Source organism: Vulpes lagopus, chromosome 2 (assembly GCF_018345385.1).
Source record: "Vulpes lagopus strain Blue_001 chromosome 2, ASM1834538v1, whole genome shotgun sequence".
In the NCBI taxonomy this organism is placed as follows: Eukaryota; Metazoa; Chordata; class Mammalia; order Carnivora; family Canidae; genus Vulpes; species Vulpes lagopus.
The window spans coordinates 138,275,889-138,301,578 of NC_054825.1; the positions used below are offsets into that span (position 1 = coordinate 138,275,889).

The following is a 25,690-nucleotide window of genomic DNA, read 5'->3' on the forward strand; positions in this document are numbered from 1 at the left end:
GAAATTGGAAACTTCTACATTGTTGGTGGGGATATAAATTAATGCAGCTGCTGTGGAAAACAGTTTGGCAATTCTTCAGAAAGTTAAACATGGAGGTTACCAAAATGACCAATTCCACTTCGAAAGAAAAACTGACAAGAACTGAAAGCATATGTTCACATAAAAACTTAAACATTGTTTTTAGCATCATTGTTCATAACAAAAAGTAAAAACAACCTGAATACCCATCAGCTAGTGAACACATAACCAAAGGTCATCTATTCATACAAAGGAATATTTAGCCATAAAAAGGAATGAAGGTCTCATTTATGCTACAACATGGATAAAACTTGAAAGCATCATAATGCTAGGAGAGGCCAAACATTGTATGATTACATTTATTTGAAACGTTCAGAATAGGTAAATCTACAGACAGAAAGTAGAATAGTAGTTGCTTCTGGCTGAGAGGAAGAGACATGGTGAGTAACTGTTGACAAACACAAGGTTTTCTCTGGGGTGAAAATATTTTGGAAATAGAAAAATGCTGACAGTTGTATAATCTTGTGAATGCTAAAAACAACCAAAATGCACTTTAAAAGGCGATTTCTTAAGTATATGAGTTTTATCTCAATTTTAAATAGACTATATTAAGGTATATAAAGTAGCATTTAAGATTTCTGGGGTCTGTGGGAGGGAGGTAGATGAGTTGTGAAAGGACAACTCTAAGTATCTATGTGGTGCTCGAACTGTTTAGTATCCAGACTGGTGGATATGTGGACATATGCAGGTGACAAAATTGTACAGGATGAGAGCATACAAACACCAATGAGTGCAAGTTAAAGTGAGGAAACCTGAATAAATTCAATGGATTGCATCAATGTCAATATCCTGGTTGTGATATTATACTAGGTTATGCAAAATGTTACTAGTCTAAGATCTAGTATGTGGCAATCTCAATGGTGGTTCCCGAAGAAATCAGGCTAGATCCCTGAACTTCTGAATGTCATTTTATATGGTAAAGTCTACGAGGATGTGATTAACCAAAGGATTCTGAAATGAGGTGATAATCCCGTGTTATCTGAGTGGGCCCTAAAAGCTACCACAAGTGTCCGTAGGAGAGATGCAGAGGGAGATGAGGCCTACAGAGCAGGTGATATGGAGAGGAGGGAAGAGCTTGGAGTTCTATGTGCCACAAGCCACTAGAAGCAGGAGGAAGCAAAGGGCAAATTCTACCCTTCTGAGGGATTGTAAAGTCTTGTTGCCACCTTGCCTTCTGACTTCTGGCCTCTAGAACTCTAAGAGGATGAAATGTTAAGGGTGCAGGCCACCAAGTTCATGGTAATTTGTGACAACACCCAGAGGGGCACAACACACTGTACAAAGGATCTTTCCACATTATTTCCTCCAACTGCAGGTGAGTCTCCAATGATCTCAGTTAAAAAAAAAAAAAAATCCAACCTACCACAGGTCAAGCAACATTCTAAGTGCTGTGGAAACAGACTAGAGATACTGCATTCACAGAACTAATTCTAGCAGGACAGATAAGCAAGGTAAAATATATGTGTATGAAGTAGTGAAAAGAGCTAAAGAGAAAGGAAAATCACGAAAGGAAGGGAGATATGAAGTATCTGGGGCAGGGTAGGGGATACAATCAAATTTTAGGGTCATCATGAAAGACTTCACTGGGAAGATAGGTGATGAATAAAGAAGTGACCACATGACAGAAAGAAGAGTATTCTATGCAAAGCTAAGGAGTGGGTAGGGTACAGTACCCCCATTTTAAGTTCCACATCTGTTTTTCAACTCAGAATACCCTCACATAAGATGAATGGGGAAGTAGGGATTTCCCTTTCCTCTTCAACAATAATATTAGCTGGGACTGTCTGTTTCTCAGCTTTGGGAACACCACGTTCTGGATTGTCCCCCTTACTTTAATGGCCATTTCCTTGCAGTCTCCACTGCTGGGACCTCCTTATAGTTCCCCAACTTCCCAGTGTTAGATTCAAGTCCTTGGATCTATTTTTTTTTTTCTCTCTTTTCTATTCTTATTGCCTAGGTAATCTCATTTAATCTCACTTTAACTTTGAACACTCTGTTATAGACTCACACATTTCAAATTTTTAATTCCAGCTGCACCTTCTAGAACTTCAGACTCCTGGACTCAGCAACTACTTAATGTCCCCATTTGGACATCCGAGAGAATTAATATACTCAGAACAAAACTTCTAATCCACTCCTTCCCTAAATGGAATGACAATATGACATTTCCATCATTTCAGAAAAAACTTTAGAATTACCCTTGATGATTTTCTTTAATATCTGATATCCAATTAATTAAGTTATCCTGTTATCACTAGATTCAAAATACATGTAGAATGTGACCCCATCTTACCATCGTCTAGCCTACATGGGTCTCCTCACCACCACCTCCCATCTTGATTATTCCAACAGTCTCTTTTGTGTTCCTCTGTGTCTTTTCTGGTCCTCCTATGACTTCTTCTCAAAATACACAGCAGCCAGCTCACATCATTCCTCTTGTCCAAAACCTTCCAATGTTTCTTGTCTCAAGATAAAGCCAAAGTCTTTATCATTGGCTTACCAGCCCATATGATCTGATTCCCTGCTCATTCTGCAATATCATCTTTTCCAACTCTCTTCTCCAACTCACTCTATTCTGGGGATCCTGGTCTTGCTATTCCTCAAACAGGCCTAGCATACTCCTGTATCAGGACTTTTACATGCTATTCCTACTGCCTGGGGTATTCTTTTCACATGTCTTACTCCCTTACTTCCTTCTGATCTCTTCTCAAATTTAACCTTACCAGTGAAGCTTCCCTCAACACCTTATATACAAAGATCATGACTTTCCTCCCCACCACTTTGGATGTTCTCCTCTCTTTCACTCCGTTTGATTTTTCTTCATAGCATCTTTTACCATTTAGCACATCACATATTTGTCATTTTACCTATTTTCATTTATTGCTCTTCCAGGAGAATGTAAGCTATATGTGGACAGGAGCTTTGCTAATCATACCTGTTTCTAGTTCCTTGGTTAAAAAAGTGTCTAATTGATACATATCTATCTAGAATAAAAAGTGTATCCCCTTCATAAATAATATATGAAAATGCTTAATACCAATTATTCACTTCTCAAATTGCAAGTTAGTATTTTGGCTTCAATATTGTTTTTACACAGTTCAATTAGATTTATTCAACCATTTATATTCTTATATTTAATTCTCATAATCGACTTCTCCTTCCTGGTTTTAATATCCTTCTTCACACAAGTACATCTTTAATAGTTGTTAGTCTTATTTTTATAAAAATGTTTTATTTTGCCCTTAATCCTTAAAGTAATGCAGCTCAGTACAGATTATAAAGTTTCAGAAAAACGGAAGGTTATTTTATCAACTTTGGGCATATACTAGCATAGCTCTCTCTCTATACCTTGAATTACTTACTTTTCATTGAGTTTTGTGTTTCTCTGATGACTACAATTCAACACATTCTATTTGTGACTCTAAAGTTACATGTAGAAGAGATGGAACCTTTTTTTCCTCCATCTTAATTCTAAATTATGAAACTAGTAATAGTAAGCAGTATGAAATATTGACTTAAGGGAAGCAGCTCATATGATGACATTACTATCTCTATAAAGCAGGAAACGAGAAATAGATTAGGGAAATGTCTACCCACCTAACTTTTCTAAGTTAGGTCTCATTAGCATGAATTTAATCAATTATTGTATGTGGTACAAGTCTCTAGAGCACAGATAATAATAATAATGCAACTATCAAATTTCAATCCTATGCTAAATTTACCTTGGAGGAAAAGAGAGCATGCTTTAAAATTATTTGCACTGGGCAGCCTGGGTGGCTCAGCGGTTTAGTGCTGCCTTCGGCCCAGGGCATGATCCTCAAGACCGGGATCGAGCCCCACAATGGGTTCCCTGCCTGGAGCCTACTTCTCCCTCTGCCTGTGTCTCTGTGTTTCTCATGAATAAATAAAATCTTTTTTTTTTTCTTTAATGATAGTCACACACAGAGAGAGAGAGAGAGAGGCAGAGACACAGGCAGAAGGAGAAGCAGGTTCCATGCACCGGGAGCCCGATGTGGGACTCGATCCCGGGTCTCCAGGATCGTGCCCTGGGCCAAAGGCAGGCGCCAAACCGCTGCGCCACCCAGGGATCCCGAATAAATAAAATCTTTAAAAAATAAAATAATTTGCACAAACGAAGAAAAATAGAGGAAATATAATAGTTTCATAACAAAGTAAGATCATTAACGGAAGGGGAACACAGGTGAAATTTTTTTTTTTTAATTTATGATAGGCACACAGTGAGAGAGAGAGGCAGAGACACAGGCAGAGGGAGAAGCAGGCTCCATGCACTGGGAGCCCGACGTGGGATTCGATCCCGGGTCTCCAGGATCGCGCCCTGGGCCAAAGGCAGGCGCTAAACCACTGCGCCACCCAGGGATCCCCACAAGGTGAATTTGAATCAGGAATATAAATGCCATTCTTTATTTCTTAAAAAGGAGACAGAATATTATATTTGCTAATTCTGTAACTCATGTGCGCGTGCATAGCATTACATTATTATAATACACTTATAGTAAATAAGTTAAAGCTTGCTTAATTTGCCAAGCTTTTCCTGTCAAGGTTGCTGGGAATGAATGACTAATAAAGGAGAACCCTATATAGTTGAAATGATACAAAGGCAACAACTTAAAAAGTAATTAGGAAAATCATATGCAACTTGCCATATTATAAGGTTCATTACTAAGGGCTTTGAGCCAAAGAGCTGACTTATTTTATTTCTCGCAGTTTAAGCACTTTACTCATTATCCTCCACCAAAGAGAATGTACCTTTTTATTCCCTGAAATGTACTGCTGGCCATGTCTATGATGCCTCCAGTTGGCCTTGCCACTGCTCCAACTAAACCTTTCCCAACACCTTTAAAGAAACCAGCTGCTCCTTCTTTTTGAGCTCCTAGAAAGAAAAGAAGACCAAGGTTTAGGTAAGTAGATAAAGAATAAAAGTAGAATCAATTTGTGAAAGACCTGGTAATATACACCACCCAAAGGAACATACTTGCCTTTGATTGGTTTTGTAACAATTCCTGTTATGCCACTTACAAAACCCTACAGGAAAAGCACAAGTGAAAATTTGTAAGACTTTCAACATAATGCTTTGAAGAACCAAGTCTGGCTTATAAAAAATTAGAGGAATTCTGCTTTCTAGATAGTGTAAGACTCTAGAAAGCACTGAAACAAATACATTTAGACATATATTGCCTAAGTATTTTAGTAAAACAGAATGCTTCTGAAGGCTACTGACATGTTTTATATTGGACACAACCCACTGCTCCTCCAATAGCTAAATAATACTTGAAGGAGTGGCAAATTAAACGTCTATTTTCTTATTCACAGAATGTGGCTTTAAAAGATATTCCAAGGGGCATCTGCATGGCTCAGTTGGTTAACTGTCTGCCTTTGGTGCAAGTCCTGGGATCAAGCCCCACATCAGGTTCCCTGCTCAGTCGGGAGTTTGCTTATCTCTCTCCCTTTGCCCCTCCCTCCTGCTTGTACTCTCTCTCAAATAAATAAATAAAATCCTTAAAAAAAAAAAAAAAGAAAAGATATTCTCTGATGCATTCACAACCCTAGGAAATTTCTTACAGAAACTAAGCCTTTTCCTCCACGAGTGATGCCTTCTCTAAGACCAGCTGGTTGCTTATTCATTGCTTCTCTTCTCTTCTGTTGGTAGTCTTCATCCATAGTCATAGCTGCCACCCCTTTAGCCATAGCATTAGTGATTTTGGAGGCAGCACCAGCTAATCCACCTAGCAGAAACAATAATGATTTTTAGTAAAAGCAAAGGCATCATTACTTGCTAGCATAATCACACCTGGTATGCATTTTCTTTCTTACCGACAGCTCCACCAACCAGCGCCTTCAGTCCTAGCGCCATCCCCTCCACAAACTCTTCAGGACCCTGGATGGCTCCCTAAAGGGTCAAATAATAACAACAAAGGCTACATTATCTTTTAAAGGTGAACTTATTGATATAAATGAAGACAAAAATAATGACAAAAAATAAAAATACCCCAGAGAAAGTGAACCTAGCAAAAAAAATGCCCATTAACAAAATTCTCAGAGATATTTCATGACACTGAAAGTACAAAGAATAAGTTGATCCAAACTTAGGAACAGGACTATTCGCCAAAGTGTACAAAAGATGTTTACTCTGTACTGTAAGCTATAGGATGAGAACATTAAGCACAAACTACTCTCGATAATTCTTGTAAAAAATGTAACAGCACTTTAATTCTTATTATTTTTTTATGTTTTAAATTATACTGTACAATATAAATAACAGTTTTACTTTTTCATTACCCTCTACATTTAAAAGTCAAGGTAGAAGAGTTTTAAATGTTTTAAAAGAAAATTTTAAGGGACACAAAACAATCATAATTTTTGCCACTGATTAAGATTGCTTTGCACAGTGTCTGCCTGCAGTTATTTTTACTGTCCCATACAACTGTGCAAAAAACAAGACTGCCTATCTATGGTGACCTTACTTCTATTATAGAGTGAAGTTTATCCACCTTTAATATTCCAACAGAATACTTAAAATTCAGTACATCTTAGTAAAGTGTTAAGTTTAAATTTTGAATGAAAAGGTAAAATTTCCCTCCAAATTTCTCAAACCTCTTACCATCGTTTGCTACAAAAATTATATCTTTTGTTGTATCTCCCAAAAGCTATTTATGCCTATGCTTCAAGTAAACAAATGGAATGCATTATTTATTCAAAAGTATTAGTGATATATTACATAGTGCAAGAGTTATTATTTTATTACCTGGTAAGGTTCATAAAAAAATGCTTCCACACCTTCAGAAAATTCTCTAATCAAGCCAAAGGGATTTCCCAAAACTTCAAGTCCAAGAATGAGTACATACATTTGCTTAATGGCCTAAAAATGAAATATGAACATTAATCATCAATCAGAAAAATTTTTTAATATTCAGTACACACATCCATGTTTTTTTAGGCTAATACCCTTATCATTAATTTCAATTCCTACACCATATCACTCTATTCATCACTAGTTTTGTTTTTAAAAAGTGATTTGGTGATACAGTACTAGATATTTCTAATAACATGTTTCTATAACATGTTTACATAAAGCTTCAGAATATTCAAGATGTTTTCACTTTTATAACTACATGTGACAGTTACTATTACCACCATCATTTTATAGAGTGGAGAAACATATAGGTCAAAATGATGCCCAGGGTCACACAGTAGATAAAGAGCAATACTAGAATCCAAACCCAGACATCCTGAGTCAGGCTTTGTGATATGACCACTATACAACAGTAGTCTCAGAGGCTCTATAAGTTATATCATAAGATACTGGAGTCTTTCTGAAAGTGGAAAAAAATCCATTAAAATAACATATCTAACTGACTTGACAACACAATCACATTAAAAATAGCCTGTTCAGGGCAGCACCAGTGGCGCAGCAGTTTAGCGCCGCCTGCAGCCCAGGGCATGATCCTGGAGACCCTGGATCGAGTCCCACGTCAGGTTCTCTGCATGGAGCCTGCTTCTCCCTCTGCCTGTGTCTGCTACTTCTCTCTCTCTCTCTGCATCTCTATGAATAAATAAATAAAATCTTAAAAAAAAAAAAAGCCTGTTCACCAGTTACTAATAGTTTCCCTCGATACTATTTTTCTAAAGTAAGTTTGTTGAATTAGTTAATATTTTATTTAAAGATGTTTATCCAAGCCCACATTGATCCACAAAAGATTTGTGTCAGCGGCTAAAAAATAAAAGGGCAAAAAACTGAAAAGTTGGCAGGGCTCAATTTCTTTCTCAATTCTGAGAGGAAAAAAAAGGTTTAAGATTTTGAAATGGCTATTTACTTCCTTGTCAATACATATACAGATAGAGTTTCACTATATCAATCTGTCCCTTTATAAAATAATCTCAGACAAACCTGTTTTGAATAGTGTCTTATTACTTCAGACTGTAGTTCAGAAGCTGTATGGAACTGATAGTTGAGTTCAAAAAATGCAAGCCTGAAAAACACATATAAATATGTGTGTGGGTGTGTGTAGGAGAGGAAGAGGGAGAAAGGGGAAAAGAATGTTTTTAATATTAACAAATGGTTTCATATTTTTTTAGAATTTTTCTCTAAAGCTTTCCTTTCCGTACATTTCCCATGCCAATCAGAAAACGCTCTTTCACATATACCTCTGCACATGCTGGTCAAAGAACCCTCTAAGAATCTCATGAAAGCTATGGATATTATCTTCAGAAAAGCCACCAATATATACATATTTGCACACTTTTAGGGGATTCAGAGACCTTATGGATCCCACTGATGGACATGGACTGTATTTTTCAACTTTCCCCTGTCACGGCCCACACAGAAGATGTCTGACACACTGAGAATGGAACAGGCTGCTCAAGAATGGCCAGGCTTCAGCTGCTGCAGGTCCTGTCTGACTAGCTGACAGCTGAGGAACCAAGGTGGGTTTACTGCTAACCTATCCATAGCAAATACAGATCCACTGCTTGGGAAGCTCTGTCAGCCGATAGGACAGCAGCTGGATGAGAAATCTCATCCTATTCCCAAGGTCTTCAAATATGTTCTTTAATTTCACAGTTATCTAACTTCATCTAGACTTAGAGTTACATCCTACTGGACTCATTGCTTCTTACTACTGTTCTTAATAACATTTCTCAGTGCTACCTAAAAAGGCCATTCTCACCTGAAGTCTCCACTAAGACTTTTGAGTCTCTGGTCAGATACTCTAATAGCTTCCATTATGATTCACATTAAAATGTATATATATTATTCTTGGTTGTAACATTTTAGTGAATCCTTTCATCTCCCTTATCATGGCATTTACATTCATTTTGTTCTAGTCACATATGCTTTAAAGAATCTTGATCCTAGAAGCCTTGAAGCCACATGGTTTAAGCGCCATACCTTTGGTGTATACAGCTTCCTAGGAATCCCTCCCTGGGCCAGAAAGGCCTTAGATAATGCAGAAACTTGTAGGTCTCTGTCCCTCTTTCTTAAGGAAGCTGTTTAATAATTATTCTGTTCATTAAAGGTGAAGGCTTTGCAGGTTAAATGTTACTTAAATTATATTCCATTTAACAGTAAAACCCGTATTTGTCTATGACCTCCAATGTCCTTTACATACTTTTTCAACTTGGAAAGTTTTCAGGTAAATGTAAAATGGACTTTTATAAATGTGAGTATTAAACATACTTAAAAACTACATCTTGGACGTCTGTAAGAGTGGCACCGATACTCTTCAGCAAAAGATTTAAAGAATGAACAGCCACCAGTCCTTCGTGTTTTTCTGAATCTTTGGCTTCTTCTCTGCCCGAACTCAGTGAAACACTTAAATGCAACTAAGGAGACAAAAGAGATAAAGATTTATAGCACTATCTTCAAAATGAGAATTTTAACTTTTAAAACTTAATCTTATTTTAAATTTACTACCCTAAGTAAGATTTCAGAGTTACCACTATGTTGAAATTATTAAGTGAAAAGTTAAAGGAATTTAAAATTGAATACAGCTCTTTTTAAATGTTAAATGCAGCAACATAAGCTCATGTGGTATTTAGGTTCAATGCAATTATTTTGGTAAAGCTATGAAAATAATTTTTATACATTTTAAAATAATATTAATAATCTAGAAGGTGAAGATGAAAATAACTAGAATTAAGTTAGAATTAATATTCTATTAGAATTAGAATATTAGAATTAAGTTAGAATTAAGTAAGCATGTTGAAACCAGTTAAACTTTCACACTTTTGTATCATATGCATATACATCATATATATATAATAATTTTCTACAAGTATTATGTAAGTAATTCAGAAACTGTTAACATATTTAATTCCATTCAGTCTTTAGTTCTTAAATCAAGTTTATGAATTAAAACCGACAGACTATAGTTAATAATATTCTAGTGCATTATTTTAAAGTTGCTAAGAGAGTAAATAAATCTTAGAAGTTCTCAAAAGAAAAAAAAATTTTTTTTTAACACTGTATGGTGATGGATGTGATTATAATCTGACTTGCTGTGGTGATCATTTCACAATGTATACAAATATCAAATTACTACCTCATACATCAGAAACTAACGTATATATCAATTATACCTCAATAACCACATATGCCATACATAAAATTTTTTAAAACTGTCATTAAATACGTTAACAGAACTAAGGTAACATGTTAGGTCAAGATATAAACCTACAAACACATTTGTAGGTGGCTCCAGTGTTATTTTCATATAGTGAAAAATTGTTATAAGTAAAAATTTCAAACAATTATTCCTTTTATTTTACTTTTTTTTACAGAATTTATATACTATTAGCGAATAGAATTTAAATGCTCATCTCCCCAAACAGATCAAGTTAATTTGCTACTACTGAGAGATCAAGGATAATAAAAATGACTTATATTTCCCCCTACCTTGATAGGAGATATATGGAAATATTCATAGAGACTAACTTGTGATGAATCTACTAATGAAGCTGTTTTATATTCTTCTTGGAAAGCTTCTATATCTTTATGAAAAAGTTCAACCTATAAAGAAACAAAAAGTATTACAAACTTAAAGGATCTATCTGGATGAGGCATTTAAGTCAATAGCTCTGACACTGCATAACACTCCCCTGTGACATCCATTATTCAACACAGTTCATGATTAAAAATATATTGCATGACAAGGAAACCTAACACCTATTGGTAAAGCTTTGTCCCTCAGTTACAAACTGATAAGCCTATCTTCCTTGTTTCCATCTAATTCATTAAAAAACACTAAACTTTTCTTCTTGGGATTACCAAGTTATCCCAAAAAGGCTACTATAATCCAATCCATCAACACTTAGGAACATTTGTTTCTTTAAATATCATCATAGTCTATTTGTAGCTTTTTAGTTTTTAGTAAATACTTCACTGACATCTACAGAGACCCATAATATAATAAAAAACGGGAAGGCACTGAAAATGATGTTGCATGAAGTGATGATCATGGCTTTCATTTCTGATAATCATCATTAATTCTCTTTTTAAAATTTTATTTGAGAGAGAGAAAGCAAGTATGGGGGAGGGACAGAGGAGTGGGAGAAGCAGATTCCCCACTGAGCAAGGAGTGTAAGGCTGGGCTCAATCCTAGGACTCTGAGAGCATGATCTGAGCTGAAGGCAGATGCCCAACTGGGCCACCTGGGTATCCCAACATTAATTCTCAAACACTCACAAATTTAAGTTACTTCTATGTGTTAAGAAATGGCTCCAACATACGCATTGTGCTCTATCATCAACAATATTAAGATGATGGGCTTATTAAGAGTACAGTATCTGGAAATTAATTTCTGGGATGACAGCGTGAAGGGCTCTTAAGACCAGCTCCTCAGTGAAACTGGTGGAATTTAAACAAATAAACATTTGAGGTGCCTCGGTGATTCAGCTGGTTAAGTGTCTGACTCTTGGTTTCAGCTCAGGTCATGACCTTGGGGTCATGGGATCAAGCCCTACATCAGGCACCATACTCAGTGGTGAGGTCTGCTTGAGATTCTCTCCTCCTCCCCCTCTACCCTCTCCCTGGCGGCACGTTTTTTTCTCTAAAATAAATAAATCCTTAAAAAAATAAAAAGAAAGTATTTAAGGTCTCTATGAATGAACCTAATGGTATATGCAAATAAAGCATCTTTTCACAAAAATCTACAAAAATTTGGTTAAAAAAAGCAAATCGGTGGTATTTGAACAAGGATCACTCTCTTAATTCCCCCTCCTAGTTCAACAAGCCTTATTTAAACTCTAGACTACTACACTCAAGAACACTGAGCAAGGAGTGTGAGGCGGGGCTCACACTTGAGTGTAGTAGTCTAGAGCTCCCTCTCTGCCCAGTGTCCAGTTGGAATACTTACTTTCTAGGAGGCAAAGATATCAGCATTTCTCATCCTACCTCCAGTTACCAGCTGCTAAAGCTATATTATGGGGGAGGTGGGTGCTTCCATCCTGCTACCAAGCCACTACTCGTGGAACAAAGGCTCTAACTGGGTATGAAACCAGTGAGAAAACTGAGTTCTGATCACTCTTATTCCACCCCCAGTTCTGAATCTCTGGTTCAGGTATTTTTCTCTGGGTGACAAGGAAACCTTAAAATAACTCCTAATCTTTTCCCAAAGAAATTGCTTACAACTGCAAGAGAGTGCGAAGAAGTTCAAGCCTGAGCTTTAGGAAACAGTGAATGTCAAAGAGAAAGGTAACAGAAGGAAAATCACTGATTCAATGAAGATACAAACTAAACTGTAGGCCTCTTAGTTTTTATGAATGAAATGGGGAAAGAGACAGTATTAGAGGGATCCTCCTAGGGTCATAATTAATATCAAAAACTGATCTCCAGATCAGTTTCTCTGAAAAAAGCCCAAGTTTGATTGGATTAGTTTGCAGAGCAATTTATGGCCTAAGGTGTTGTTGGGAAAAAAAACAAAACAAAAAAAAGCAATCAGCCAGCAATTAGTGAAGCCCAATAGCTGGGTGTGGTTATGAAAAGAAAAGACGCCCTCTAGACCCAAAACCAGTCATTCCAGGGTAAAGGGAAGTATCTCAAATCCTCACCTCTCTGAGGAGCAACACCAAAAGCTTAACAATGAAGGAAAAGTCAGGGGTATGGGTAGGATAGAAGTCAATAAATACTGCAGGTCACAAAATGAACAAATAAGCTTGTGAGAGAAAGGAACCATTAGCTGGGTTTTATAGTATGTCATCTAACATGTCCAGTTCTGAACTAAAAATTATAAAATATGGAAAGACATAGGAATGTCAGACATAGGACCCATACACTGGGGAAAAAGTACACAAAAGAAATCGCATATGAGATGTGATCAGAATGGATTAAAAGAAAAATACGGCCAAGTAACCACTGTGAATATGTTCAAGTAAAGAAGATGTTATTTAGAAAAGTAAATTATGATGATCATGTCTTATTAAATAGAATAATATATCAACATGGAGGGAGAAAAATTATCTATTAAAAAACCTGTTAGAAATTATGGAATTGAAGGGCACCTGGATGGCTCAGTCCGTTAAGCATCTGCCTTTGGCTCAGGTCATGATTCCAAAGTCCTGGGATCAAGCCTTGCATCAAGTTCTCTGCTCAGCAGAGAGCCGGCTTCTCCCTCTCTCTTTCTGCCTCTCCCTCAGCTCGTGCTTTCTCTCTCTCACTCTTTCAAATAATAAAATCTTAAAAAAAAAAAAAAAGAAATTATGGAATTGAAAACTGTAACAGAAATGGAAGATTCACTAGAAGGACCTTACAGTGTATTTGAGCTGATAGAAGAAATATAAACACTTCATTATATCCTAAATTAAATTCACTATTTCATTAGTGAACTTGAAGATAGTGTTCTGAAGAACAGAGAAAAGAGAGTCAAGAAAAATGAAGTCTCAGAAATGTGGTACATCATTAAGCATACTAACATACACAATATGGGAGTATCAGAGGAGAAAACAGAGAAAAAGAAGAAAGACACGTGAAGAAATAATACCTGAACACTTTCTAAATTCAGTGAAAAACAGTAAGCTACATATCTGGGAAGCTAAATGAACTCCTAGTTGGGACGCGTGGGTAGCTCAGAGGTTTAGCGCCACCTTCAGCCCAGGGCGTAATCCTGGAGTCCCGGGACCGAGTCTCAGGTCTGGCTCCCTGCACTGGAGCCTGCTTCTCCCTCTGCCTGTGTCTCTGCCTCTCTCTCTCTCTCTCTCTCTCTCTCTCTCTCATGAATAAATAAAATCTTAAAAAAAAAAAATGAACTCCTAGTACGGAAATGGAAAGAGGCTCACAATACCTATTGAACAACAAAATTGCTGAAAGTGAAAGACAAAGAGAAAATCTTCAAAACAAGAAGAGAAAATCAAGTTATTACATACAAGAAGACCTTGATAAGATTAATAGTTGGGGTGTCTGGGTGGCACAGTTGGTTAAATGTTCGAATCTAGTTTCAGCTCAGGTTGTGATCTCAGGGTCCTGAGATAGAGCCCCTATAGGGTCAGGATCTACACTCAGTGCAGAGTCTGCTTGAGTTTCTCCCTCCACCCCCTCCACAATCTGTGCACACATGCTAATAAATGAACCTTAAAAAAAAAAAAAGATTAATAGTTGACTTTCTAGCAGAAAGAAGGAGCCAAGAATACAGTAGGATAACATATACAAAGCACTCAAAGAAAAACATGTGCCAAGAAAGAATCCCAGTATGGCTACCTTTCAAAGTGAAGGGACATGAAGACATTTCCAGATAAACAAAAACTAAGAGAATTTATTGCTAACAGGTGTGCCTTACAAGAAATACTTTTTTTCTTTTCTTTGTTTAGATTTTATTATTTATTCATGAGAGAGAGAGAGAGAGAGGCAGAGACACAGGCAGAGGGAGAAGCAGGCTCCATGCAGGGAGCCCGACGTGGGACTCAATCCTGGGTCTTCAGGATCAGGCCCTGAGCTGAAGGCAGCACTAAACCACTGAGCCACCCGTGCTGCCCACCTTAGAAGAAATACTAATGGAAGTTCCTCAGGCTGAAAGCAAGTGACCCCACATGGTAATTGGAATCCAAATGAAAAAAAAAAAAATGAAATGGTAAAGACAATTATGTAAAATGGTAAAAGTATATAATCTTTTCCTCTTCTAACTAATTTAAGAGCAACTGACTATATATGAATAAAAAATACAGTGTTCACCTGTAATGACCACTATCCCATGAATATAAACACAAAGATCCTCAGCAAAATACTACTAGCTCAAATCCAGCAAAATATTAAAAATATTATACACATGATCAAGTGGGTTGTTTTAACATCCAATATAATAAAATTAAGAGAACAAAAACCACATGATCATCCAAACAGATGTATAAAAAGCATTTGACAAAATTCAACAAATTTTCATGATAAAAAACACTTGACAAAGTGGGACTATTAGAGAACTCAACCTGATGAAGGTTATCTACAAAAAAAAAATCTACTGTTGATATCATAATTCACAGTAAAAGGCTGAAAGCTTTCCCTTTTAGAACAAAAACAAGGCAAGGATATCTGCTCTTGGCACTCTTCTTCAATACTGTACTGTTGTATTAGAAGTTCTAGTGGGGCAATAGGCAAGAAGAAGAAACAAAAGCCATCCAGATTAGCTCAGAAAGGAAGAAGTAATTCTCAGATGGCATGATCCTTACATACAGAAAATCCTACAGAATTTACAAAACATCTATTAGAGCTAATAAATGAGTTCAGTAAGGTTGCAGAATACAAGTCAGTATTAAAAAATCAATTATATTTCTATACATTTGCAATGAACAAACCAAAATGAGATTTAAAAAACAATTTTGGGCAGCCCGGGTGGCTCAGTGGCTTAGTGCCACCTTCAGCCCAGGGCGTGATCCTGGAGACCCGGGATCGAGTCCCATGTCGGGCTCCCCGCATGGAGCCTGCTTCTCCCTCTGCCTGTGTCTCTGCCCCCGCCCACCCCCCCGTCTCTCATGAATAAATCTTTTAAAAAAATCAATCTTTAAAAAAAATTTAAAAACCCATTTTGCTCAGACTATAAACAAGAATAAAATATTCAATGATAAATTTAACAGAAGAGCCAATCTTATATTCTGAAAATTATTCAACAGTGCTGAAAGAAAATAAAAAGCTACATAAATGGAAGACATCCAATGTTTAAGGATCACAAGACTTAATAATGTTAAGATGTCAGAACCCCAAAACTGGTATGTAGATTCAACATAATACCAGTCAAGCCCCTAGATGACTTCACCAAAGAAGTTTTCAAGCTCAATCTAAATTCATACAGAATTACAAAGGGACCCAAAATAGTCAAAACAATCTTAAGATTGAAGTAGAAAAAAAAAAAGATTGAAGTAGGAGGATTCATATTTAATTTCAAACCTTACTACACAAAACAACAATAATCAGGACAGTGCAGTATTGGTAAAAAGATGGACTTATAGATTAATGGAATAAAATTGAATGTTAATGGTCAACTGACTTTCGACCAGGGTACCAAGACCATTAATGAAGAGGGAATAGTCTTTCACCAAATAGTACTGGGACAATTAGCCAAATGCAAAAGACTCATGTTGGACCCTTACCTCACACCATATACAAAAATTAACTCAAAATGGATGAAAAACCTGATTATAAAAAAAATTCTTAAAAGATAGGGCTAAATCTTCCTAACCTTCACAACCTTAGATCTGGCAAAAGACTCTCAAAGATGACAACAAAAACATAAGCAATAATTAAACAGAACTTGGATTTCATTAACATTAAAATTTTGTGCTTCAAAAGACATCCTGGAAGTAAAACACAACACACAGAATGAGAGAATATTTGCAAATCATGTACCTGATATGGGACTTGTATTCAGAATGTATTGTTACAATTAAAAAAAAAAAGGGGGGGAGACAACCTATTTAACAACAGGCAAAAGATCTGAAGACATTTATCTATAGAAAATATGTAAATGATCAAACAACACATCAAAAAAATGTTCAACATCATTCCTCAGGGTACATACAAATCAAAATCACAATGATATACTACTTCACAACCACTATGAGGGCTAGAATCCAAAGGACAGATAATAACAAATGTTGATTAAGATGTGCTGAAATTAGAATCATACATTTTGTAAGATTTTAACTTCATAAATATTCATAGCAATGATAATAGACAAAATGTGGAAGCAACTCAAACATCCCTGATGAATGGATAAACAAAATGTGGCATATCCACAGAGTACTGGATATATATATGAAATACACGCACAACAGAATATTAGTTGGTCGTAAAAATGAATGAATTACTAATAACATGCTACAGCCTGAATGAACTTTGTAAACTTGATGCTAAGTAAAAGAAGCCCATTAAAAAAAACTAAATAGCATATGATTCCATTAATATGAAATATCTAGAACAACAATAAATCCTACAGACAAAGTATATTAGTGATTGTATGGGACTGGCACAGTTTCTTTTCTGGGTTGACGAAAATGTTCTGGAATGAGATAGTAATGATGGTTGTACAGTTCTGTGAATACATTAAAAACCAGTGCACTATATACTCTGAATGATTAAAAATGTATGATTTGTGAACTGTATACCAATAAACTGTTTTAAAGATTGTATTTATTTATTTATTCATGAGAGACACAGAGAGAGAGAGAGGCAGAGACATAAGCAGAGGGAAAAGCAGGCTCCCCACAGGGAGCCTGATATGGGACTCGATCCCAGGACCCCGGGATCACGACCTGAGCCAAAGGCAGATGCTCAACCACTGAGCTACTCAGGCATCCCAATATATTGCTTTAAAAAAAAAAAAAAAAAAGGGCATTATTTGCCCTTATCTTATCCATGTAATTTGTCTTGTCTTCAGAATTTTTTTGAAGACAGCTGAAAAAGAGATCCTATCTGATCTACCCTACCAATCACTGTGATTTCAGTCTTTCCACCAGTCACAAATAGATACTACCTTTAATTTTTATCCCTTCTCTCATTGAATATTGTCATACCCAAATTGTTAAGTTATTATCAAAAGTAATCCAGGAAAATAAAATAGGGAAAAATAGTGAAGTGAACATGACTACTTTCTCCTCACTATTGGCCTAAAACCTTTCCTATTGGCTAACTCACCTTCAAAAGGCTATTTTAACTTTCATCTATAATCTGAAAATGTAATTTCTACCAATTTACTCACCATAGCAGCATAAGAAAAATTTTTAAACTTTATTTTTAAGACAGATCAAAACCATTTTAATACCTTTAAAAATTTATAATCGTTTTCGTCCTCCTCCTTCCCCAACTCTTCCCTGTCAATGCTATCATTTTAAGTCTTACCTCATTTTTTTCACTCACTTCAGCTTCTGTCATAAGTTCTGCTAAAGCATAAACAAACCCAAGATCTAATCTGAGATCCATTTCTTGGATCAACACTTTGAAGTACCTATAATATAAAATAGAAAACATTTAAAAACCATATAAAATAGAAAACCATTAAAAACCTAAGTGCATTAGGAAAATCAGATGAGGAAAAATAAAAACATTAGATAACTATTAGAATATTGAAATTCAGGATTTTCTAGATTAACAAATAAAAAAAGTCATGGCACCACTGTTCATAATAATTAGCACCAAACTCAAAATGTGAAAATGCCTAACAGAGAAAACTGGCAAATAAACTCTGCTATACAGTCATACAGTGGAATATTATACATTAGTGATAATAAACTGTAGCTACATCAGTAAAAATAATAAATTTTAGTAAAAAGTTGAATGAAAAAATCCAGTCCTAAAACTGTATGTTCACTTAAACAACAACAACAAAATTTATTAGAGGAAAAGAAAGGAAAACTAAGAAGCATAATGTTTAGGTACATCTATACAATAAAACTATATTTTAAAAGGAAAGGGATGAAAATAGTACTTATTGGTAGCTGATAGGGTGGAGAAAACAAGAAATGGGAGTAATACATCAATGGATGTTTCTGTCAATATTCTATTTCTTAGACTGGTGACAATTTTAAAATATTTTTTTCTTGTTTCTAAAACAATTTGCAGTTAATTACAGAAAAATGAGACAACAATAAATAAAGTAATAAGATACAGTTAATATCTAAGTATATTTCATTCAAAGACTTCTGACTCTTCAAGATTATAAAATAGATTTTCCTAATGATCTTTATAATATTTTATACTTAAACCTCTGACTCATCTGAAATACATTTTTAAAGAGTATAATTAATTCACATACATTAAATAAAGACACAGAAATACATTAAGACACTTACTTAATACGTGATATCTGGGAATGCCCAGCAGATCTCATGACAATACTGACATCTGTAAAGGGCTTTGGAGCTAAATAAGTAAATAAATAAATAAATAAATAAGTAAGTAAGTAAATAAATAAATAAATAAATAAATAAATAAATAAGATTAATCCCATGATGCTTTAAGCAAAAGATAAGCATTTTCTTGCAATTTAATACACATAACAATGGAGAACTAAATAATTTACTAAATCACAGGTATCAATTAAAATTACTATTTGTAAGATTGACTGTAGTCTTAATTTCAGACCCCAGGATTTTAAAAAAATTATTTGTGATCACTTTAAGGACAACTAATCCTTTAAATTAGTGATTTTAAAGTAGAAGTATGCATTAGAATCACCAGGGAAGCACTGTGAAAACACAGATTCCAGGGTCTTGTCCTGGACTTCCAGGTGGAGGGGCTTGGGCATGTACAAAGGTCAAAAGCTTCCAAGCAGATTATCAATAGTGCCTTAGCACAGAGCCAGTGGTGTGGAGGTGGGAGGTGGAAAGCAAGGGGAGGAGAAGGGAAGGAGAAAGTGAGGGGCAGAGGGATAGTGAGAAAGAAGGTATGTGAAGGGGAAGAGGAGGACGGAAAAGTGGACTTGTCATTATTACACTCATCTGGAGAATACGGGACAATTTCTATCTTTTGTCAAATTCTATCTGAATTTGACTTTCTTCACAACTTATTCAAAGGTCCAGGTGGCTTTTAAATCAGGGATTTACAAATCAGTAATATTTCTAAATATTTAAATATGTATTTCTAATTATTTTTTCCCTCAGAATTCAGTCAACATGTTGTTGACTTTAGTTGAGTACTTGTTCCTTTTACAAGAGGTTTAGTTTTTTATGATCCCACAGAAACTAGACTTGAGAATAGTTTCATTTCATATTTTTATAGTACAATAAACCATAGAGCTGATACAAACATTTTTACGGTGATCTAAAAATACAAACAAACCTGAATCCATGGTGACTGACTTGGGAGGTTTAATTGGATAAAACACAAATGGAAATATAGCACCTTGTATCTGGTTTTGGATCTAAGAAAATAAAAAACAGGTCAGTATATCACTATGTTATAGTACCTGACTAGAAAAACAGGATTTACTAGTAAGTAGAAGGAAACAAGCTGTCTAGTTTAGTTTAACACTGAAACTGAAGTACTAGGTAAGAAAGATCATGGGGAAAAAAAAAATCATGGAAACACATTTGATTTATTGCTATGTTTTTTATGAATGTAGTGTACCTTTTCAGACTCACCTGTATTCTATAAATTTGAATTCTAAATGATGACTGATGTGCAGATGTGCTATATTCTAGTTTTAATGCTGGAAGATAATTTCTTCGTATAGCTATTACATGTGGTTGCAGAATTTTCATATTAGTACCACTAGGTGTGAAGCGAACCTGAAAAATATACCACCAAAAATGCACTGAATTTCTCTGTATTCATAATTGATTAAAATTAGAAATAGGTACCCAAAACTTTAAAGATAACATTAGTTAAAACAATAGGCTAAACTGTTGATTAGATTGGATTTTACAATCTGACTAGTTTTAGATCAGATCTTTCCAATACGATTCACTAAAATATTCATATAATACTTATAGCTTAGTTGCATCACTTTTTATATAATATACTAAAAAATACATAAAGTGACAAAAGAAAAAATAATTTAAAAAGCAAAATAAAACAACATATTGGCTTCTTGTTAACTAAGGAATAGATCATTAGCATCTTAAGAGAATACGGACTTTAAAGTAGTTTATATAAAGTATATATGATAGAATTCATTGTTTTGTAAGGAAACCAGACTTTCCTTAAAAGTTCACTAGTGATTCATCTGATTACAACAGATGAAAATTAAAACGTCACATCAGTACTTAAAAATATTACCGGAATGTTAGTGTCCAATTCAATAACCTTATCTTCTGAAGGTGAAGATTCAGTATATTCCTTAAATTCTTTCTCTAACTTCTCAGTGTGCTTTACACTCATTGGCTTCCATCTTGCCTTCTTCTTGGGCTTTGTCTCCCAAACCACATCAGAACTTACATGTGAAAGCAAAAACCATGGTACTAATTTATAAACATTTTCATTTTATCTGGTTTATTATATGAATTGCAAAACTTTCAATATAATTTACAATAACCTCAATTATATGCAAGAATACTACAGGTTTAAAAGTATGAATTCATTCAATCAATACAGACTTTTACTCTGACACTATTTTAGGTGGTAGGGATACTATCAGTAAACATCTTTGCCATCCTAGAGCTTTATTTTAGTTGATAGACAATAAAGAGTAAATAATAAATTAGTATATTTGAATGAAGTATGAGGTGAAAATGCTTTTGAAAAAAAGAAAAAGACAGAGTGATCTGGAGTACTGAGATACACCAAGTAATGGGGGTTGCAGTCTTAGAGTGGTGAGCCAGTGTGTCACTGAAGATGAGACTAGAGCCACCTCACAGGAGATTAGGGAGTTACCCAGCAGACAAGAAGAGAAGAACTTTTCTGAGACAGGAACCAGCTAGAACAAAAACTCAAAAGCCGAGCACCCGCCCCTGTAGTGTACAAAGAAGAACAAGGAGGCAGGCCTGCCTGGAACACAGTAAGAGTAGAAGATGAAGTAAGACAGTGGGAAGCCAGATAATGTAAAGCCCTACAGAATATTATAAAGACTTTGAGTTTTATTGTGAAATGAGGAATCACTGAAGATGATGAGATCATCATGATTGACTTAAGCTTTGTAAAGAATACACTGTGCTGGGACAGAGCAGGGGAAGTGGTGGGAGTGAAGGACATAGGCAGACGGAGAAGCAGAAAAACTTGTTAGGAGTTTAATGGAGTAAGCCAGGAGAAAAATGTTGATGGCTCTGCCTTGGGTAGAACAGTGAACAGTAAGAAATGGTCAGACCCTGTGTCTATCTTGAAGATAGGGTCAACACAGAGCTTCTAGATGGATTAGATGTGGGGTGTGAGACAAAGAGAAGAATCAAAGATGATTCCAAAGCTTTTGGCCTGAGCAACTAAAAGGAGGGAACTGCCATTAGCTTCAATAGGGAAGGAGGATTTGGGCGAAGGACAACAGGAGTTAGGTTATACGCATATGAAGTTTAAGAAGTCTCAGATACAAGAGTAGATATTTTGTGTAGGTGGTGGATGTACAAATGTGGAGTTTAGAATAAAAATCTCGTTAAAGATATACTGCTAAAACTGTTGGCTAATATGTGGTATTTGAAACAGAGAAGAGGGACTCATGTCTCAGGGCACCCAATATTAAGCATTTGAGAAGATAAGAAACCAACACAAGATGGAGAATTCTGAGAAAGAAAGAAAAACCAAGATGGTGAGGTATGCTGGAAGTCAAGCCAAACATTACTATCAAGAAGGGATCCGTTTTAACTGTTATAAACTTAAGCAACATGAGGACTGGTCTCTGGTGATTTTGACCAGTTTCAAGGTGTGTTGAAAGCAAAATCCTGCTGGAGTGGCTAAAGAAAGAATGGATAAGATAATAATCGGAGATAGTGAGTATATTATACTCTTTTGTAACTGATTAACACTTTTGAGGAGTTTGGCTATAAAGGAAAGCCAAGAAATGGGCAGCAGGTAGCAGAGAAAGTAGGCTCAAGAGAATTTTTTACATTGAGATAAATAATACTGATGAAAATAATCTGAGAGAGAGCCAAAAATTATTGATAAAGAAAGAACTGCAGGATCAATGTCTCAAGAAGCCAAAAGGAAATGGAATAGAGTGCAAAGTTGAAAAATATTTTAAAATAGGAGTACATGTATCTATGATAACCTTGGAGAAGATATTGGCACAGTATGTAGGTAAAAAATGTTCATGGGTAGAAAGTTGTGATTTAGGGGAATAGGTCTTTGGAAATTCTTTTTTGACTGCTTCAATTTCCTCAGTGAAATGAGATACAAGGCAGTGAAGTGTGAGAGAAAATGGGGGTTTAAAAAATGAGAAAAAGTATAAAATAGTAATCCCAGAGAGAATGGAACAAATCTCATTTACTGAAAAATTGCTAAAAGACTTAAATACATAATAAAAGCATCCATCCACATTCTAAAATTACTTCACTCTGTTTACCTATTTAAGTTATTTAAGTATTCTATTTATTAATTCCCTCTAAAATTTATTTTCACTTAATAAACAGAGAGGCAGGAACTGTGTATTATTCCTCTTTGCATTCACATCATTTAGCATATAGCACTTAGCAAATAATAAACATTTCTTGAGAACCATAAAAATTTGTATGAAAAGTGTTTAATATTGTTTTTAAAAAAAGATTTTATTTATTTATTCATGAGAGACACAGAGAGAGAGAGAGGCAGACACAGGCAGAGGGAAAAGCAGGCTCCATACAGGGAGCTCGACTTGGGACTTGATCCCGGGTCTCCAAGATCATGCCCTGGGCTGAAGACAGCTCTAAACCACTGAGCCACCTGGGCTGCACAGTTTTTAATATTCTTTTTTAAATGGCATTGATTCCATTCAATGAAAAGTCAAGGGTGTTTCTAGATGAATTTTTTTTTAATTTTTTATTTATTTATGATAGTCACAGAGAGAGAGAGGGGCAGAGACACAGGCAGAGGGAGAAGCAGGCTCCATGCCCCGGGAGCCTGATGTGGGACTCGATCCCGGGTCTCCAGGATCACGCCCTGGGCCAAAGGCAGGCGCCAAACCGCTGCGCCACCCAGGGATCCCTCTAGATGAATTTATATAGAAAAATGAATTTAAACCTGTGCCATATACTTTTAAGATTTTATTTATTCATGAGAAACAGAGAGAGAGAGAGAGAGAGAGAGAGAGGCAGAGACACAGGCAGAGGGAGAAGTAGGCTCCATGCAGGGAGCCCGACGTGAGACTCGATCCTGGGTCTCCAGGATCACACCCTGGGCTGAAGGCGGCATTAAACCGCTGAGCCGCCCAGGCTGCCCTATGCCATAATCTTTTGATATTATATATGCTTATTTTAGAGTTTAATTTCAAGGGTTAAAACATTATCCTGGTTATACAGACTGGATGCCCTCAAATTAGGCACTAATACATACAAATTAACTGTATTATGTATTAAATATTTATGAACAGAAGATTAAAGGCACAAAGAAGAGTTTTACTGGTGATGACTTACATGGGGAATGATATATTCCATATTACCTTATTAGATCTTAAAGTGTCAAGATCAAATTAAAAAACGATTGGCTATATTCCATCAACAACTATTTATGAAGCATCTATACTGTACACTGTGGTAGGCGGTAATGGAAAATTAAATATTTCCTTATGGCATGTTAAAGTATACTTTTGAAAAGCTGAGTAAAACTAACTTTTTTGAAAGCTTTAAGAATCAACCTAAGACAGGATTTGTAAATTTGATTTTTGATATATCTTTATCTCAAAAGGCAAAAAAAAAGAAAATCTCAAGAGTATTTTTAAATCAGCACTACCTTAGTATAATAGTTAAAACACAAAACTTAAACTATGTTATTTTAGATTTTATAATCACCATTCTTAATGATTAACAGCTAATCATTTAAATGTATCCAACCTTGTAATGCCAATATAGGCTACTTCTTGCTTTGTGTAATTGTTGACGAGAGAAATTCCAACATCTTGTAAGGCCAACACAATTTCTTGCTCCGCTAACTCTGCTTTCTCACTTTCATATGTTGCTTTAAATACCCTTGGATCTTCAGTGAATAAAATAATGCGTTGTAAGCCTTCAAAGAATGAAACTAAATAAATGGTCTTTTTCCCAGAATTTATAGGTGTCATCATATCCTAAAACAAAACCATCAAAAAAATAAAAAATTAGAGTCTTAATCAGGATATCTAGATTTCACATTTGAAAAATGAGAATTATAATGGCAACTACTTCAAAGGGTTGGACATACTAAATGAATTTTTATATAATGTCAGAAATTTACATAATTAAAATCAGTTGATGTTAGCTTATGCATTATGAAGTTATTAATCATGAAGACAGATCAAGTGTTATTGTTCTTTCAACATCTTAATAAAATCTAGTCTTCCTTTGTAAGCTAATCAGTAATACAAAGTATTATTTTCTCTGCTTTATTCTAAGACTAATCAATGTGTTATATGTTCAAAATTATTCAGTAAGAAATTTGTATTTCCTTACAAAGCGGAATTAAATAGAATAAAAAATAACTGACACTTCAGCTGCATGCTCTACAAAGCACAGATATTCACCACATGGTTAATTCTGCAGGAAGCCCTGATTTATAAGCACTGTATTAATATCAGGGTCTTGAAGTTCAACAAAATAAATAACAGCAAATTCTAATAACAGCCATGAATTTCTAGTCAGTATTCTAGTGAATATTCTGATTAACAGCAAATTTTAATATACAGTAGTCCAGTTCTCTCTGGTTTTGTTTTCCACAGTTTCAGCTACTTGTGGTAAACTATATTCCAGAAGCAGATGATCCTCCTCCTAAACGTACAGCCAGAGGGTCAATAGTAGTCTTATACTACACCCCAGTGCTTACATCTTTCATCTCACTTCATCTTATCATGTATGCATTTTATCATCATCATCATCAGAATAAGGATAAGTGGAGTATAAGAGATTTTAAGAAAGACCACATTCCTAGGACTTCTATTACAGTAAATAATTGCTCCATTTTTTTGTTAGATTTGCCGTTGATCTCTCACTGTGTGTAATTTTTAAATTAAACTTTATCACAGATATGTATGCATAAAAAAAAACCACATGGGTTTATATAGGATTTGGTACTATCCGAGGTTTTGAATAT

The 25,690-nt window shown here is 35.3% G+C and overlaps 1 protein-coding gene across 3 annotated transcripts in view; it reads right to left on the reverse strand.

The window, feature by feature from the left end:
- VPS13A (vacuolar protein sorting 13 homolog A) overlaps positions 1-25,690 on the reverse strand; it is a 233,138-nt gene that overhangs the window by 29,519 nt on the left and 177,929 nt on the right. For all 3 annotated transcript variants that reach the window (XM_041740166.1, XM_041740174.1, XM_041740183.1), the window contains exons 54-67: positions 24,460-24,692; positions 20,789-20,942; positions 20,152-20,298; positions 19,850-19,931; positions 18,862-18,931; positions 17,912-18,017; positions 10,490-10,603; positions 9,272-9,417; positions 7,985-8,066; positions 6,842-6,955; positions 5,911-5,986; positions 5,659-5,822; positions 5,076-5,121; positions 4,846-4,969 (exon numbers count right to left, since the gene is read on the reverse strand). In XM_041740166.1, the coding sequence (XP_041596100.1) occupies positions 4,846-4,969; positions 5,076-5,121; positions 5,659-5,822; positions 5,911-5,986; positions 6,842-6,955; positions 7,985-8,066; positions 9,272-9,417; positions 10,490-10,603; positions 17,912-18,017; positions 18,862-18,931; positions 19,850-19,931; positions 20,152-20,298; positions 20,789-20,942; positions 24,460-24,692 (1,658 nt within the window). The remainder of the gene's footprint in view (positions 1-4,845; positions 4,970-5,075; positions 5,122-5,658; positions 5,823-5,910; positions 5,987-6,841; positions 6,956-7,984; positions 8,067-9,271; positions 9,418-10,489; positions 10,604-17,911; positions 18,018-18,861; positions 18,932-19,849; positions 19,932-20,151; positions 20,299-20,788; positions 20,943-24,459; positions 24,693-25,690) is intronic.